General features: G+C 51.0%; 2 protein-coding genes across 7 annotated transcripts in view; both read right to left on the bottom strand.

Moving 5' to 3' along the window:
* LOC128873744 (LIM domain only protein 3-like) overlaps nucleotides 1-6,040 on the bottom strand; it is a 77,692-nt gene extending 71,652 nt beyond the window's left edge. For 2 of the 4 annotated variants that reach the window (XM_054117541.1, XM_054117540.1), the window contains exon 1: nucleotides 4,488-4,986. The gene's annotated coding sequence lies outside the window, so the exon portion shown is untranslated. Of the gene's footprint in view, nucleotides 1-4,487; nucleotides 4,987-5,231; nucleotides 5,325-5,897 lie in introns of those variants that run through there. The other 2 variants (XM_054117543.1, XM_054117544.1) reach the window with 2 other exon arrangements.
* Nucleotides 6,041-13,079: 7,039 nt separating this feature from the next.
* Nucleotides 13,080-18,497, bottom strand: part of LOC128873696 (LIM domain only protein 3-like) — a 50,192-nt gene continuing 44,774 nt past the window's right edge. For 2 of the 3 annotated variants that reach the window (XM_054117448.1, XM_054117447.1), the window contains exons 4-5: nucleotides 15,645-15,885; nucleotides 13,080-15,387 (exon numbers count right to left, since the gene is read on the bottom strand). In XM_054117448.1, coding sequence (XP_053973423.1) covers nucleotides 15,232-15,387; nucleotides 15,645-15,885 — 397 coding nt within the window. In that variant the 3' untranslated portion in view covers nucleotides 13,080-15,231. The remainder of the gene's footprint in view (nucleotides 15,388-15,644; nucleotides 15,886-18,497) is intronic. The other variant, XM_054117449.1, reaches the window with a different exon arrangement.

Below are 18,497 nucleotides of genomic sequence, written 5' to 3'. Positions count from 1 at the left end.
GAATTGCCAGCTAATAAAATTTCAAAGTGGTTTCACAAATTTTAGCATGTACTAAATTTTCATAGAAGATCTGGGTCGCGTTAAATTGAAACGACAACTATGTATAAAAATAATACTTTCTCTACTCTTAATGTTCAAGAGTAACCATTCGGGGGTTGATTTCGGAGTGCCTCTCGGATTTCAGTGCAGCAACGGCGACCGTTTGTTCGCGTTTAGGGGCGTACAGGTTCACGAGACACTGGTATCGATATTTACGCCGGTGGCAACGGGCATAATCTCTTTTTTCTGTAAACGTCGATACACGTCGCAAGGGAAAGGACCGTTCGGGGAGGCGCAGCGACGGAAGAGTTCGAAGGAAGAACGATACGCCTGTCGTACGTTACCCAGCAGATACCTCGGGGGATCGAGCCGCGGCAGCGGCGCAACCAGTGAAAGTATAAATCCGCTAAAATATCGAGAGATTAGCGTTCGGACGCGTCGCCCGATAGCTGGCCGAGGCTCAGGCCCAAAGCCGACACCCGCCCCTATCCACCCGCGCTAGTTCCGTCCTTTTCCTGTTTCCTCGCGTCGCAGTTGCAACCCTGGTCAATGGAATCCGCCAACAGAGAGAGGAACACACACAAAGAGAGAGAGCGAGAGAGAGAGAGAGAGAGAGAGAGAGAGAGAGAGAGAGAGAGAAATCGCCGCCATTTTTTCTCGTAACAATAATTTGTCGTTATCAAATAACGGCGGCTCGGTCCGGCGCGGCGGGCGGCTTTGCGAACGCGACAATAAATGCTGGCGAAATAAAATTTTACTGCCGAATAATATCCGTGCGGGAGTTTGTTGCTATTGAATTCCGCGACCGTTCCGTAACGATCTCGATAAACTACGGCCTTGGTCCGAGCCTCGCCGTTGGTGCAGCGGGTACTCCTCGGGGTCGCGAATCCCCTCGGTGATATTCTCGGGAGCTTTAAGGCAGGCTTCTGGTTTGTTCGGATGCAAAATCGAGCTTTTCTATTAATTCTGTTTCCTAAGACATTGAAATCCTACGTATGAACTTTTTTTGAGCCTTCGACTCTAATCGTATACCACCTCGGATACCGAAGAGACAGAAATTTAAAGGGGTCCTCCCTCGCAATCAGTTTCTAATTACGAGACTATAGCCGCGTCGAGGTCCCGAGGGTAGGGTACGTTCCGCGGAAGGTCGCGTCCAAGACGCTGGAAGGGTTTCGAACGCACAATCGAGTCCCTTCTGGAGGAGCCGTTTACGTCTCGCGGTACACGCGAAACACGGAGACGGGTCGAGTCTACCGCAGAGAATAATGTTAATGAAATACAGATATTATCTCTATACAAGGGTCCCTAGCGTTCGCCGCGCAAGAATCGTCCGTTTCGCTCGAGTTTCGTCTCGCCCTTGCATTCCGTTTCTCGCCGCGAAACACGTTTAACGCGAGCCGAGGCTCGTTAAACGCGCTCTCCTTAGTCGTTCGACCGAGTACAAAATCGCGAACCAAACTAAAACGGCAAGGTACGAGCGGTTCGCAGGGCGCGTCCGTGGACAATACTTCCACCGGTACCGCGCCACGTTCTGGAGCTTGCTAAATAACGTGTAAACCACACCGCGCTCGATACGAGATTCGATTACGAACCTACTCGTTCCGATGATAAGAAGATGGGAATTCAACGATCGTAACCGTGAAAATTTAATGGCGCGCAAGCAGCGAGAGATTCGAGCAAACGAACGAGAAACGTCGAATGAAACGTCAAATAAGTGAATTCTGTAATGTATTTTTAAAAGGCAATTAAAGATGGGAAACGAAGAAGACAGCTGGAGTTTGAGTTTCGTTCGACGTCACGCGAAAATGTTAAAATCCTCGATCCGTGCACCGTGTCCGCACCCGGCGAGCGTTCCCTCGCGATGGATCGAGAGCTCGACGCGTGCGCTCGCAGGCTGATTTTTTCAAAAGCGGCCTAATTAAAGAACGCCTGACAAAACGTTAATTAAAGCACTCGAAAAGCCGAGTGCCATTAAAGGAAGAAGAGGAAAGGCGACGGAAGACTAGGAGGAGAGAAATTACAAGCGCGCGCAAAGGAGGACACGGAGAGGACGCGGTGGGACAGGGAGGAAAGCAAAGGGGACGGTGAGAGAGACGAGAAGGGCTTAAAAGTTGGAGCGCGTCCGTGCTAGTTGGTATAGCCTGGTTAGGGCGGGCGAAAGCAGCCAGCAGGCAATTCCTAACGGGTGGAAAGATATGCAAATGCGCGAAAGGGAGGCCACGGGGTAATGTCGAGCTACCTGAGCCGAGCTGGGACGCAATAATCATTAAAAACTAAAACGCGTCCACCTTTCCCTCTCCGCCTACTCGCGGGGACCGTGCTCGCGTCTAGGGAGTAAGGGCCAGAGGGTGGAGGTACGAAACGGAGGAGGAAGATTGGCCGAAACGGAAAGGGGGCTCGAATGGGTCGGCGGAAGGAGCGAAGTTAGCTTGAGCTTAGAAAGTTACAGCTTCTCCTCCGCGAACACCGCCGTGCGGGGGGGCTTCGCGCTAATTTCGCAGTCGCACGGCGAAGCTAGTAGCGTATCGAGCTAGGGCTCCCTTGGGATCGTTCAACGTACACGCGTATTCGATAACACCGAGATCGATGCCGGAAGAACGAGGCGACGTTTCACCAGCGTCGCTCGCGACACGCCTTCGATAGCGAGAATATTATCTCGCGAACGGCCGACGAGATACCGTAACGAAAAAAGAACTGGAACAAGGCCCGAACGGTACGTTACGGTCACGATTACGTTAAATAAGATTTTAGCGACCGAAATTGAATAACTTAGCTCCGTGCGTAATCGCTGGGAAATAGGGTCTTGATACGCGTTTATCCGAGATGTAACTGTATTCGCGACCGTCGAGCGAATTGGTATGTGTGCGCGTAACAAACTCTATTGTAACGCTAATTTATGAATATTAACTCAACGAGCGAGCGGTATTATTAACGGTCCAGGGGTCCAATTATCTGGCGCGCGAGGCAATCGATACACCGGGAAATAATAATTAATAACATAAAGTTAATACCGCAGGCTTCGGAAAACCGTGCGCGCTCCCGTACCCTTTTAATCACCGTGGACCTTTGCCCTCTCTCCTGCGATCGTATCGCGACAACCACCTCCGTAACTCTTTCTTATTAACGGCGAATCGTCTCGCGACGCGACCAGCTTCGAAATTTCCAGTTCGCGCGGTCCTCCGGCAAGAGAAGAACGCGACTCGATTTGCCCTTATTTATCGCGATTTAATGGTTCGCCGGGTACCCTCGCCGCCGTATCGTTTAATCGATACGAGGTATAGGAAACTGGGCAAGAAACGGCGTTACACGAAAGAAGCAACGTTACAATGGCGAACCTCGAACGGAATGACGCGCGGCGGGTCCGATGGACATTCTACGTCCTCAACCCTTGGACGTTGTGGGCCCTCGAAGAAATATATTTGCTGGAAATACATGGTTATCGATAAATTGGAAAGTTACGCGAGCCGATCGCTACGATCCACGATTGTCCACCGTCTAGAATGGTCATCCGTTCTACGGTGGGTCAGCGGGAGGAGAAAACGAACCCGAGAATCGGAAACACGAGAACGCACGGCGTTCAGGCATTAAAGCGCGCTCGACTCTGCCAGGGAACTTCATTTAAGAGTCCTTGTTTATAAACTGAAACAGGACGCGGCGGAATATAATTCCGCTTCTAATTACTCTGAGTGCTTTGCTTCTTTCACGGAAAGCGAGCCGTCCCGTGGTGGCGCGCTGCAGAAGTTTCGTCCGTCGACGAAAACGCCCGAATCCCGATCGAGCCGGCGTCCAGCCGGGACGATTGTTGTACGGTCGCCGCCATAAGTAAAAACTTAATAAATAGCCGGAAGAAAGACCGAGACAGGAAGCGCGAGCGCGGACAGCGAGGAGGAGGACGACGAGAGAGGAAAAAAACAGCGAACAGGGAAAGAAAAGCTGCGGCAGAGAGACGGAGGGGGGGTCGAACAGGGGGCGGGGTAAAATTCTCTGATAATTAAGACCGTTTTAAGGAAAAAGAAGCGAGCTCTTCGTTTCTCCGTTCCGTCGACTCTCGGTCGGTCGGTATCCTTGCATCCTCGAGGAGGCTAATTAATTTAATTACCGCCTTCACCAGATTTACCCCCAACCCTCTCCACGGATACCCGACTTCGGAATGGCTCTGTGTTTCTCGATTCCGCTCGGAAGTACAATGATTTCGCGATGGTCTCGGCCCGCGGAGAGAAACGATTCGATCGGCTCTCTCTCGTTCTCCCATTTTCTCTCCCTCTGTCTTTCCCGTCCCCTCTTCTATCCGCTCGATTTCTTCGAGCGAAACTCATGAATGACGAGAGCGACGAGAAAAAGGTTAACTATCGAGCGCATATTTATGAGTGGCCGCGTCGCGGGCCAAAGGAAACGGGCCGAAGCCTCGCGGAAGCTTCGTGGAATTTAAATTAACCGGAGCCACTTACCATTCTTAATTGAACCGATATTCTTGCTAGACGCTCGATCCAATTAACACTCGTTCTCTCTACGCGATTCGGTCGTTTCGTCGTTGGAGCGTTCGCGAGCTCGTTGACGCGTCGTCGTTCTCGTTCCGGGTTCTCCCGCGTCGTCGAGATCCGAATTGATATCGCGCGATACGGATCGATATTAGAAACGACGGAGAAACAAGGAAAAAAAGACACCTACCCGCCGTACGAAACGACCAACGTTTCGTATTTTCCAGGCCCCGTCGACCCGCGCCTATAGACCGTAACGAGTAGTAACGGCGTGGCAGGAAAAGCCCGTTAAATTTAATGTTTATCGACGACAGAGAGCGTAAAATTTAATTAATCGAAAAGTGATTATGAGCGAAAGCACGGAAGCAGAACGCTGATTCTATCGGTCGCGATCAGCCCATAAGCCCACGGATGGCTGGCCATAACCCTTCGAGTCCATTTTACTTCACTCCGTGGACCTGACATAGCAGCCAGCTGGTGTTACGCGACGCGTTTCGATCGGTTCACTGCCATCCAGAGGCCTATACCAACCTAATCAGCCCGTCCTCCCTCTATGGTTCGTTCCTCCGAGCCACTTTTCCCCTCGATTTTGCCTTCGCGGTAAAACAGAATCGCGAAAAGCTGATAAAAATTGAAAATGGCTTTCTTTTCCGTCGCTTACATAAATTGTTATCGGATGATATTCGTGTTCGAGGGCTAGAAACTATTGCTTACCTCATACTCGCTCCTCAAACGTTCACGTCTTCCGTGGCTTCGCCGCGTGTTTTCGCGAAAGTTGCCACGGTTGGTTCACGGAACGATCGTTGGCTGAAAAATACGCCGAATAATCCACGATAAACATTGCAATTGATCTCGTCGAAACGGATATTGTCTGCGCGCGGGAAGCAATAAAAATTACAACGCGAATCGCGAAGGATAGAAGTAAATGAAAGCCAATGGAACGGAGAAGTACGTGTGCCACGATACGGTTGTTTGCATGGCAGGGAGTGTGTTTGTTAAGAACGAACGATTCGCGTCGGGGATCGCATCGAGCGAAGCGTTCGAAACCGCGCTCGCAAAACCCGAGCGGAACACGCAAATTGGAACAAATTGATTTTCCCCCGCGACATCTATTAAAGTGACGGAAGTGAGTCACGGTATTAACGAGCGTCGCAATATCGAAACGACCAGCCTCCATCGCCGAGGTTTTCGAGCAAATTGGATTTTCGTGAGAAACATTATGACACCCCTCGTAATTGCCGCGCGATAGCGATACGCGCGTTTTATATGACCGTGTAAACGATCGCCTAGCATCGGAATAGACGCGCGAACCTTCGATGCCTATCGTTTGACGATAGAACGTAAAACAAGTATCGGATAGCGAATCGAAAATCTATTTACTCTGTCGGATTAGTTTGTTCGACGCTTGGATGCTGCGGCGGGACGTGGAAAAAGGTGATACGTTGATTTCTCTCCGAGTGCTAATTTGCTCCTCGTTCCGATGCTAATCGCAGGATGGTTCCCTTCAATCCTGACACTTCCACTTCTCTTCGTCAAGCCTTTCGATAACATCTCGATCGAAGATGAAAATCGACGAAACCCGAAATCGAACCTTAATCACGCCGGATTTGGCTTTCGCTTGGGTCCCTTATCGCGACCGCTATCGTGGTGATCTTCGATTAGTCTACGTCTATTTAAAACTGAAAAGTTTCGGTGTATCGTGAGCCTGGGGAAACGACGCCCTCGTATTAATTCCGTAGGCCTACCAGCGATAATGTCTCTCTCGTTGCGGTGTTCCCCAGGGTGGCGTGAAAGCATTCCCTTTAACGACGGTGAATCGAGTCGCGAGATAGGCGATCGTCTCGTCGATTACGTTAAGGAGAACGGGTAATTACGTGTCCGTGTCTCGATTTTCGTCCGAGAAATCGTCGAAACGTCTCCTACGATGACTAAGTGGCCTTGCCAGGTATTTACAGAACAAACCAAGATCGCGAAATTGGTCGTGGATCTAATCGAGGTACGTCCAACGCAATCTTCGTTCGGCGATCATAAACGGAAGAAGGTACCTCGAAGGATAGACTTTTTCCAGGAGGGAGCAAGCTCGGGAAATCGGTGGCGCGTACGAGGCGTTAAAATTAACGGCGTTGTAACAAAGTATCGTAAGTCTGTCCGACTGGATAGGAGGGTTCGCGAATCGCGTGCAGAGCTGGCGTTCCAGCTACGTACTAACGAACAGCTACGGTGGCGGACGCGTTACGGGCCTGCAGAGTGGTAATCGAATACTTAAAACTCTCCGCGCCGAAGGGGAAACGAACGGTATAGACCACACGCGGCCGAACAGTGGCGAATCCATCGAATCCGACAGCCTCGTAAACCTCTCCGTCTTCTCGTCCACCGCGATTTTCTTCGTTTTCTCTAGAAGAGGAACTCGCAGCGTAGACCAGAAGGAGGTGAGACGACTTTCAAAACAACGCTTCGAAGCTTTTGAAAAGACGCCAGGCTAATCACCGGCCCGATTCGCGGAAGGAAGATGAAGGCGAGTCGTGACAAGCGTGAATGCCGGTGAAAAAGTTCGCGCGACTGCGGGGATCGTAATACGCCGGTAATGCCGGTGCTTAGCGGCGTATAAATAGGCATTAAATCCGTGCTTAGTATACCTTAATCTCTATTTTTTCCCGGCATGCCTACCAGAATATATTATCAGCCGGGGGATTTTATCGCGGCGACGATAATGCCGTTAACGCTAGAATATACTCGAAGGAACGTTTTAAAGGAGCTCGCTGCCAGACGATCGCGGTATTTCTTCCGATCCGTGAACGTTCGCCCTCTCCGCGCCTTTTCTCTCGTCGTCGATGGGATAACGATGGCTCTCCTCGCGAGACGACTTTGTATTTAAGTTACGTACTCGCATCCGGAGATCCGGATCGGTTTCGAGCAACGTCTTTCCATAAATTGCGAGTTTTCCAGAGGTGTGCGTCGTCGGATAAACCCGGCGAAGAAAAGGAAAGAAACAAGGTGGACGTTTAACCTTCGGCCGGAGGGTGGTACGCTATTAACGGACCGTTTCCGTGATACGCGGACGTTTCTCGCACGCTCATCAGCGTCCACGGTGCAGAGACACGGAGCAAAGCACGGATTTGAATTAGGAGTCGGTGTGCAGCGTGGAGCCAGAAACCCGTGGATGGGGAGGACGAGGTTGGTTGCTAACGACCGTCGCCAGACCAGGGTTGTTAACTGCTGCCGAGTTCGGTCGTTGTTCCGCTGGATGTGGTGGTTCTTCCATGTGGGAAGAGGTTCCACTGGAGTGGGTGTGAGGGTGGAAAAGGGCCAGGACGGGGGAGAATGGCTAAGCTATTCGGAACAATGTCTTGTTAGGCGGTTTGCTTTGAGGTAATCGCTGGGAAGACCCCGGCAGTCGTTAGACTTTCCCTCGCGGACCTGTTTGTTTCGCGGATAATTGCCCACCGATACTCGACTCTAGTCCCTCGTAAAATCGTGAACGATCCCCGTTGGGCTTGCGGGGCGAGAGAAACCGAGAAAGAAGGAAAGACGGGGAGGGGGGCGAGAGAAATACAGTCGGAATCGGAGCACCGGGGAATGGGGGCGAACTTCTATTTACTCGCGAGAATGAGCGTTTTCGCCGGAAGAGTCGCCTTATTACGCGGCGATCCAATTCTTTTACGTACGAGGAACGGCTGGTTATCGCGTCATTCGATTAGCCAAGATCCCAATTACGCGAGCGTCTAGCTGCCACGGAAAGGAAAGTCTGGCGAAAACTTAATCCGAGTCGACTCGAACCGAGCCGAGCCGAGCCGAGCAGAGCCGAGCGCGAGACCTCGAGATGCCGTGCACACAAACGAGACGAAAAAATACTTCCATAAGTTAATTAGCGCAAATTACAACTCCGACGTGGACACGGTAATTACAGATTTTCTATTCCCGATAGCTCGTTCAGCGTCGGAGCCCATTGAATATACCTTCGCTTAAACGAGACGCGTCAACGTGTTCCGTTGACGCAAGATGATACGAACAAGCGTGCACCCTCGAACTGTGCGCAACAAATATTGTTTACGGGCAACGTTGTTTACCACTGTACCCGCAACGCAACCGTTGTCAACAGAAAACAAAATACCGTGACGGTTACTATAGGTTGCGCTATTAGTATCTAGAGTATCTACGCATCGCGGGATAGTTTGCCCGCGTGTTCCTCCCCACGTTAATATTCTTAGCGTGGTTTCAGCACGATTTTGGTGCTCCGGATTCCCATCCTCGTAGGACTTTCAGAATAGCGGCGGGAATATTATACGCACTAATTCGTACTTCGAGAGCTTACGGGCAACTAACTTACCCCTAATACCCCGTGCTCGTGTGCGATTATTGTCTTGAATGAGTTTCGGCGTTCGACTCGAGGTCTCGTTTTACTGTTTCGTTGATCATCGAAAGATTAGAAAGAAGCGAACGCTTGGAACTCGCGACGTAGGTTTCCATTGCAATTTTCTAGACACACGAATATTGATAGAAAAATTGATGGTGCGACGAGCTTCGAGCAGGTCCAACTTGCTAGCGCAATGCAGCTTGCACGATACAGCGATATTTCCATCGAGCATCCAATTTATGTAGCCGATAGTTTTACGAGCGACTACAGGATTAAGAAGTTATTCCAAACGAATCTTAAAACAACGACCTGGCAGAGAAATTCTCTTTCCAGTCCATTTATTCCCGCGTAAAAGTGTCGGATCTATAACTCCTGGCATCGTAGCCAGCGTCACAGATCGCAACGTATCGCGGGATAACATCGACGCCACGGGCGATCCGTTATTTAGGCGGCACAATTTATCGATCCTCCGGTGGCCTCGCGGACGAATTATTTGCCCGTCTCCGCGACGTATCGCCGAATAATGTATACGCGTATATATTTAACGAACAAGAAGGACCAACGCGCCGCGATCGACGAACGCTGCCGGAAGATCCGAGCCGGTGTTCCGGATTGGAGAGCGTCTCTGGCTGGACAAATTCCGAACAGGAGAAATACCGATTTGCTGAATAATTGGTTCGCGTCTGCGCGATCACGGCCAGCAACGAGAACTCACCCTCGGAGAAAGGCCGGAAGAAGACCTAACTAGAAGGAGCGCGAGAGAGACGAACGCCGGCCATTAATAGAGCACGAAATCCTACGGTCATGCGCCAATCAGCTTTCGCGACAGTCCCGTGGAAACAAGCATTTCCCATCAACGCGTTCGCCGAAAGCGTGGCCAGGACTCGATGCGCTCGACACGCTCGCCAAACCAGCTCCATTCCGTTTATTATACCGATACCGCAATCCGACCACTTTCTTCCGCGTTTAGCGATCCTGTACAGCCCCGATAGCGACAGTCGTCGATACGACCCGGACAATCCCTCCTATCTCGCGCAACTGCTTTTTTTACGTTTCTGTTAATTGATTTTTACACTCCGATACACCCTGACGAGGTTGCTCCTTTATAGTACCTATCCGCAAACGATGCGACGCGTCGTATATCCATGGTAATCGTTCGCTGCAAACCGCGATCCTCGCCGCGGAGACTTCGAGTTAAAATAATCCTCGACTTACTCCCATAATCGCGTACAACTTGCGTCGCGGCGTTCCGAAACATGACCGAACGCGCGATCCTTGATTTATCTTATTCGTCCAACGGAAAAAAAGGCGATTGGCGTAAAAATAGCGCAGTTAGAAGGTAATCCCTTTGGGTGAAACACCCCTCGTAAACTTTCTCTCCTATGTTTGCTATCATCGTATCGGCGTTCGGCTTCCTTGTCCCGGAGTTGGCTCGATCGACGTCGCGTACGCGACCGTAGCACGGATCCGCTCGAAACATCGCCGAAGTAGATTTTTCCGCGCCTCGATATGATTAATACCCCGGCGAGATAGGAGGACGCGGAGATGGCGAGAACGAAAGGACGAAGCGCGGGGCGCCAGAGATTGGGGCGGCGGGGGCGTCGAGTGGCGGCAGAAGGAAGAAAGGGACGAGCGCGGGGGAGGTAGGAAGGAAGAAAGAAACGACGGTCGAAAGGAACGGCGAGCAAGAGAGAGGGAAGGACGGGAACGAGGCGGTTGAGAGGGAAAAAGGAGAAAGATGACGAAAAGGAGGGTGAAGGCAGCCGAGGTAAAAGGGAACGGTTATGGGCCTGGTGGTCGCTCGGCGTACAGCAAATCCCCGTCAACCGCATTCAATTACGATGTTATCGCGAATACAGATGACGGTTATTTCCTTCGGTACACCCTATACGTAACGTTCGCGATGCGGCGTGGAGCGGCGGTGGCGCGACGCAGGGCAACGCCGACGTCGCTTCTCCGTCCGAAGTTAAGGCAGTATATCGTGTAATGGCGGGTTGGCCGCCCGCCCGTATGATTGCTTTAGGATGCGCGTCGACAATACACCGGGATAAAGCGACTCCGATTTCGACCAGCGACGGTTACGACCGCCAGCTTTCCGTCCCCTTCCAACCACCCGTTATTGCCGCGATCTTCCACCGCGGTCACCGCCAAAATGAATACCTGCCTCCTCTTTCCTCCGGTTTCTTTTCTCTACCGTCGATCGACTTTTCTCTATGGCCGCCCATTTCGTTACTCGTTCGTCATGGGTCGCGATTCATAGATTACGCGAGACGATTGTCGATCGGAAAAGACAAAAGACTAAAGATCGGTGGTGGACCCAAGATACGGTTTCGTAGCCGTCGAAGCGATCCGCTCGAAGCAACTTTTCCGAGATCTATTCTTCGAGTTTACGGACAATCGGTACTGTCGATACCCTGAAGCTCCATCTAGGTGCTCTAGCTTATCTACCACGGTGGAGAGCGCCGCGAGTATGGGTACTTTGGTCTCCTCGAAAGTTCGCTCGTCTTTCGATGCACGGTTTGTCGAGCACGACCAACCTAACGTAACGGCGCGGCCCACCCTCGGCGTTTTCGAGCGATAAAACCTGAAATACGAGCGCGCACGGTGGTCGAACTTCTATTCGACGCGACCGAAAAGGATGTTTGGATCATAACGCCGCGCACTCCCGTACACCCCGTTGCTTCCACGAGTTACTTTACACGGCTGTTTGAAAAGGAGAGGCCCCTCGTTCTTCTGGACCTCTGGTTCTTTCTCGAGACACCTCGCTAGTCCTACGCGACACCGTTGAAAACGACGATTTCAAACGTTTACGGTCAAATTTGACGCATCGAAACGGAACGATACTTACGAACAAACATTTCAATCTCCACGGAGAAACGAGCCCGTCATAGGAAGGCATGCGCGAATGATCAACTTCCGTAGCAGAAGAACTTCCTTAACGTCGATTCGTTTATCGAACAAAGAACGAGAGATCGCGCCGGGATAAAGCGACTCGACACATGTCGAGAGCATCGCGACGATGACGGAGATGGCCCGGTGGTGGTATCCTCCACGGGGGAAAAAGTACGAGGGAGATTAATTGGAACCTTCTTCGAGAGAAACAGAGACGACAAAGGGACGCCAGTGGGAGGGAGGGACAGACGGAAGGAGAGACAGAGACGGTGGGGAAATTGAGAGGAGCCGGAAAGAGCGGGACCGCTGAAGGAGGAAGAGAGACTGCGACTGTCAGGATAGCCCGGGGGCGAGCTTTTTGCCGAACACATAATGCATAGCGAAGGATGACACCCTTATCTCGAGATCTTTAATTCCGCGTGCCGCCGCGAGGGGGTTGCCGCGTCGTCATTTGTCGGTTGCACCACGTTGGAATCAGAGACGAGCGGAGGGGGTGGATAAAACCGCCACCGCTGTTAACATCACCGTTGGGTACAGGGGCTGGAAATTGCCTTGGCTGATTTCATTTCGGGCCAGATTATTTTAAGGGGTTCTGCTTTTCTTCCTCAGTCCCATCCGCGCTCCCGACAGGAATGTTAGATCAGAATGTTAGTCAAGAATAAACGATCGAAACGAAACTGTCGACGATCGAGCATCGCGTTAACCGTCGAAATTACTCACCTGCTAGCCTTTAACACGCGATGCCAACGTTCCCGTTTCCGTATGTAAAGAGGAACAAATATCTTCTTCGCGATTTTTCACGAATTTTGGCTCATCGAGCGCCGAGTAACCAACAACGAGGGTGGTATCCATCGCGGAGAGCAGACCGGGACCGCGAGTTTTAAAGACTTTCAACGTCCTATTATAAAGTCTTCACCGTGCATAATAACATTCAACTCCGTGGGCTGGAAGGCATTAGGGAAATCGCGTAGCCTCCCCCTAGCCGTTTCTCCATCACCCCTTTCCCTGTTCTCCCCTTCTTTGCCTCGGTGTCGCGGCCCCGTTCTAGCTACTTCATCGTACCATACGGACAATACGACCTCCGCGAATCGCTGGATCTCGCGGTGTACAACTCTCCGTCTCCTCGTGGAACGAAAACGATAAAAATAACGTTAACGGTACCCTAAGCGGGATGCGAGGAAAAAGAAACATCGTCGAAAGGTTCACAAGTAGAGAAGCAATGTACAAACCTGCGGCACGTTGCGGCGTCTCCGTCGCGATGAAGATTTGGTCCTGAAGGTGAAATGAGGATGCGCTTGAAACTCATCGTGTTGTATTTATAAGAATGTTATATTTTCTCGGTAGTAATGGGGGCCCCTATCGAGGCGATTCGTAAATATGTTAGTAGTGCGCTAATAAATGATATTTATATACAGATGGATAAAAAAAAAGAGGAAAGAGACTCTTGACTCTTCCGCGTTGGAGCGCGATTTAATAGCGTGTAGTTCCTTTCTCCCTCTCTCGTACCGCTGCTACGCCGGCTCTTCTTTACACCTTCTTCTTTGTAACCTTTCTTTTTGTACTTAATCGATACGGTAGAATCAAATTCGCCTCGCGATTTTGAGTAATTTACAAACGTCGAATCGCGCCATGCGACGCGGCTTGTGGAAGAATTCCCCTGATCGAAAAGTGCAACGGGTTTGAGATCAACGCGAAAGGGAAGGAAAGGTAACGACGACTCGTTTCCACGGTTAGGGAAACATTCCACGATCGCCGCTACGACTCGAGCGCTACGTGATTCGCTTCAACGGTGATTCGGATCCTTTATCAGCGCACGCATCAATTATCGGATACTCGGATCGTCTTTTGGTATAGGTGTGCCGCCCCTTTCTCTTCTACGTCACTTTCTTCCGTGTTTGTTTTTGGCATTAAAGCGTAAAGCCGCGACTAAGCCCCTCTTTTTGCGAGCGTTCGATCGCGCACCCTTCGGAAACGATGCTTCCGTCGTTACGAGTCGGAACAAGTTCGATTGTCCGCGCAAAGTCGACACGAGAGATCCCCGACCGCTCTGCGTCTGTCGTCGCTCCGCGAAAACCTTCAGGTACCGTTGGCTCGCGAAAAGAACGAATCTCAGATTTGATTCGTCGAGGCGCTATTTCCGCTTGCGATCAACAAATAGTGGTATACAACGCAAATACTCTACTCTCTCACGCTTTCTCGATCGGAGCGACGATCCGACGTTGTTTCTATACAATTGGAAGCTACGCTATCGTACAACATACGCGGTGGTATTTATTTTCGCGACGTCGTCCAAGTTCGCGAAACCTGTTCAGATTTATGTGACGTAACCTTCGACGCGATTCGGGGTGGAAGTGCCGACGTTGAAGGCGCACCCGACGTTGTTCCGACGGAAACGCCACCTGTTACGGTTATCGCCGAGCAAGGAATATCGAAATCCGGAACTTTGACTCGCTCTCGAGGGGCATCGAAACTTACATCGTTAATCTTTGGTATCAGCCATCGTAAACGTTTGCTCGTATACCGAGATTTGGAAACTCCCCGAGATTCGTCATATTTTCGAGCTTGTCGTAAGATCTAATAATCAGTCGAACGAAAAGCACATCGCGACAACGGTAAAACAATTAACCGATCGAAACAACAAAAATCTCGTAACAATCATCTCCGAACGGTCGGCTGATAGCCGAAGAACAAATGGAACACGCGAGAACTCGACGGTTCACCGTTTCGTTACGGTCGTTAAAATGCGATCTTCTCGGTTGCTACTCGTTGCTCTCGCCTTCTCGAACGAGTTTTACGTCAAATAGGGACGAACCGCGAGTACCATAGAAATCATCGATTGGTCTGCGTATACTGACAGTCTTTCGGGTTTGCAGAGTCGACGATACGGATATTTACAGGGAAACTCTGCTACTCTCACGCACGCAATCTTGCTCTCGTTTCATCACGCTCGCCTCTGAATCGTACGTTCTTCTTCGCGCTAGAAATATATCTTACATAAATCGCCTATCTTATCGATACACGTCGATACCGTACAGTACAAGACGCGCCCCTTTCTCCGTCCGTGTTTGGGCGCGTCGCGAGCACGAAGACGCATCGCGTCCGCGGTCGTACGGTCCTGTTACAAACATACCCTTCTTATAACTTGTTCGTATTCGTCGCGATCACAGTAATTATTCCCAACCTCTGGACGAAGTCTCGGAAAACGTTCGATCGCCCGAAATCGTCCGCGAGATCCACCACCGGAGGTCGACTCGTCCCTAATATCGGTTTCACGCTGACGGCGATACTCTTCGCCGCGATTCGTTCCGTCCCTTTCTCGGCCCTCTCTACACTACTCCAGCCCTCCGCAGGCTTCGCACTCGCGTTTTCCCCGTTTTCGGTTCGTCGACGTCCTCGCTTCGTCCGGGAACGTCGGCCTTAGTAACCGCTGAGACATCTGAGCTTCTTCGAGGGAGGCGAGAGCTCGTTTCAGCTGGTCGGCGCCTGCACGGACATCGGCGGTGGCTTCACCGGTCCGAGAGCTGGACCCGATAATCCGTTGTTGTTCATGTCCCCGGGAGCCCTGGGACCGCCGACGCCTATGGCCGTTCCGTTCACCGTCGGCGTACCCCCCGACATTTGACCCTGGAGTCACAAAATTATCATTCTCACTTAAACGTAACATCAAACGCGTTTCGCGACGGAACAGCATGGCCCGTGCTGTTTCAATAATCGAATCTGCCAAAGGCCGTTTTTGGAAAAACTAAGACGGGACTTTCTACTTTAAACGTCCGATTACTTTGGCGACTATTGTTCAGCGTAGGGAGAGTTCTACCCGTGTATCGACGGATTTGCGCCGATCTGCGTGAAGCGCTTCAAACGTTGTTTCTCCCTTAACTTACGTTCGACACGTGATTATGTTGACCCACCGACTGCCCAAGTCCCTGATGAGGTTGCTGTGGATTGTGACCCGGATGCATGTTCTGGCCAGGCGGTGTCGGCGTGGGGGGCAGCTGCCTTTTGATGTACGCCAGCGAGGCGGGTGTTTGTACCGACATATTGGCGAACGCGAGCATCTCCTCGTAGTCGTACTCGCAGAGGATTTTGTTGTCGCACAGATAGAATCGATCGCCCACGCAAAACCTAAAACCAAAACCAGACACTGTCCAGCTTCTCGCGTCATCGTTCGTCCCGATACGGGGCGCGGACAACGCGCGCCAGATTTCTAGGGTTATGCGTTCATTCGCCTGTTTCGTACGATTCGCGGGGGTGATTGAATCCCCTCTGCTGGTAAAACGCTCGCACGAATTAAAATGAAAGAACGCAAGGGAGAAGAATGTAGAAGGCCGATAATTCTTCCGGCCGGGTCACTGTATGGCGGAGTCACCCCGTGTCTCGTCGATAATCGGTCGAAAGAAAATAAAAAAACGAAAGAACAACGTTAAAGGGAAACACGGGACGACCGGTGGATAACGAGCGTATCGCAACGTGTCGGACAAATAATTATTATCGGGCTTCTGTCCGCGAGCGGTCTCACATCCGCTTTGATCCCCAGTAGGAAATACGAGAGCGAAATACGAGCGTGGCAGAGTCTGGTTCGAGGTAGATACTCTCATAATCGTACGGCAAATAGAATTATCGTGTTGCGCGCGGCCGTTGCCGGCGAGCATAGGTTATACCGGGTTTCGCTCGTTTCGCCCATTATACGCGTCGTCTGCTAAATGACGCTGTACTCCGATCCTCGTCCTTTCTCTCTTCTGTTCTACCTTCCCACCCCATACCCTCTCGCTCTTCCCACCGTTCATCCGATCTCGTTATTCGGCTGACAGTCACCTGCTGGTTTCTGGTCCCCGTTCGCCGCGCGACCGGTCTCTCGCTTTCAAGGCGTTCTTCTTGTCGATTGCCTGTCAGCTAAACTACGCAAGGTTATTTACTTTGTCCGACTCGATCCCCACCGCGACTGGCTTTCCTCCTTCCGCGAATCGCTTCGCTGACATCGCTTTTCGCGGTGGAGATCCAGACGTCGATGGTCAGACTGCGCCGATTGCCGAAGCCGAGTACAGTGACTCCGAAGATCACGAATTACAGGAATTACCACTTGTTGATCCGGCTCATGAGAAACTCGTTCGACATCCAACTCCAAGTACGACCACGCGACGCAACGATTTTAGCGGTACACGAGTGAAGAAATCATACGGAAATTTAGGACCGCGATTCGACGTTTCGCGCAACGATTAACGACGTTCTTTTTATGCTTTATCGAGAACTCGCAATTCTAGACAGTTCTAGCGGTCGACTCGATTCATACGACTCGTCCCTCCGTCTGGATCGGAGGGAGTACTCCCAGAATTGCGCAACGAACAGCATTATCGCGTTGCACGAGCGCCCCCGTTCCGGAATCCTATTATGATCGTGCGAGTAATGCCGCGCAAATCCCGGTCCTTTAATTCCCGCGTCCGGTGCAGGTGTCTGTCGCGGCACGATACTGCTTCCACGATATTTGCAGATTTTCCACTTTCCTCTGGAATTTTCGTGCCACTGCGCGCTCGAGTTCGTTAAGCTTCGTTAAGCACGCTTCTACGACAGGTTACATCGTGCAACGTTTAGTTTTCTTTTTTCTTTCTTTTAATCCTCCACAATTGCTTTCGAAAGCAGCTCGAATCGTCAACGAAACGCACCTCGCATCAGTAAAGACTATAAAATAATCCGAGGGAAAGCGCTCTGGTCCCTCGGTTTTCGTAGAATACGTAATAAAAAGAGTCTGTCGGTACAAACGAGAAACACGTAACGGAGAAACCCCTGTACGCTAATCAAGCCAACGATTCGTGTTTTTTTTTGACCAATTTGTGTAATATGTTTCGTCGCGCTAACACGAGTTTATCAAGCTCTAAAATATTTTTACATTTCTGCACGACAACCGTACTTCGTTGGTTATTCGCAAATCACTTACAGCGTGATTAAAACGAGGTCAGAAGTATGTGCAATCGCGCAAGTGTATTTGCATACAAACAATAGAGAAGTACCGAGGTTATCGCGTCGAACTGAAAGCTCGTATAAAAAGCATCGCGCGAACGGAAGGACTCGTGTGCTTAATCCCTAGATTGCTGAATAATTCTGCTCGAATCGCGAACGTTCGCGATTCGAAAGGTCAATCGTGAGAAAGTTTACGGAAGAGTCAAAGTAACTCCACAGTTTAGCGTGCAGGATTTGCTTTTTTCGGCAACCGTTCGCACCAAGGTTGGAAGAACGTAGAGCGGTACGCGCGCCCCCGGAGCAGGGCTGAAATATTAAGCCATCGCGACCGGAAGACGAAGAAGAGTAGAGCAGTGTGTCGCCAAAGCAAAGGTGCGGATCGTGCTGGTCTGCATGGAAAATTTCAATCTAGAAAGGGGGAGGAGACGCAGAGTAGCCTGGAGACCGGGATAACTCGGTTGAATCTTTAACCAGGATCAACCGGCTCTGCGAAAGTCAGAAGGCTCGGGACGCGCAAGAATTCGAGGAAAAATCGTACGCGGCGTCTAGCGCGGAAACGAACGACGGCGCGGCACAGACGGAAGCCAGAGCCAGCTTCGAATACATAAATAACATAACCGGTGCCAATGCGTGACCCCATTAGAGTCACTTTACGGGACACGTTCTTCGGTGCCGCTGCAGTTGTAACGTTCCCGGAGTAATGTCGCACTGGCCCTTGCACCGCCAGATCCTGCGTAATAAAACATTCACCGGACGCTCCTCTACGAATCCTTTCTTCGAAA

This window comes from Hylaeus volcanicus, chromosome 3, assembly GCF_026283585.1.
Source record: "Hylaeus volcanicus isolate JK05 chromosome 3, UHH_iyHylVolc1.0_haploid, whole genome shotgun sequence".
Taxonomy (NCBI): domain Eukaryota; kingdom Metazoa; phylum Arthropoda; class Insecta; order Hymenoptera; family Colletidae; genus Hylaeus; species Hylaeus volcanicus.
The sequence above is the reverse complement of the archived record's forward strand: the minus strand, read 5'-3'. Positions and strand labels throughout refer to the sequence as shown.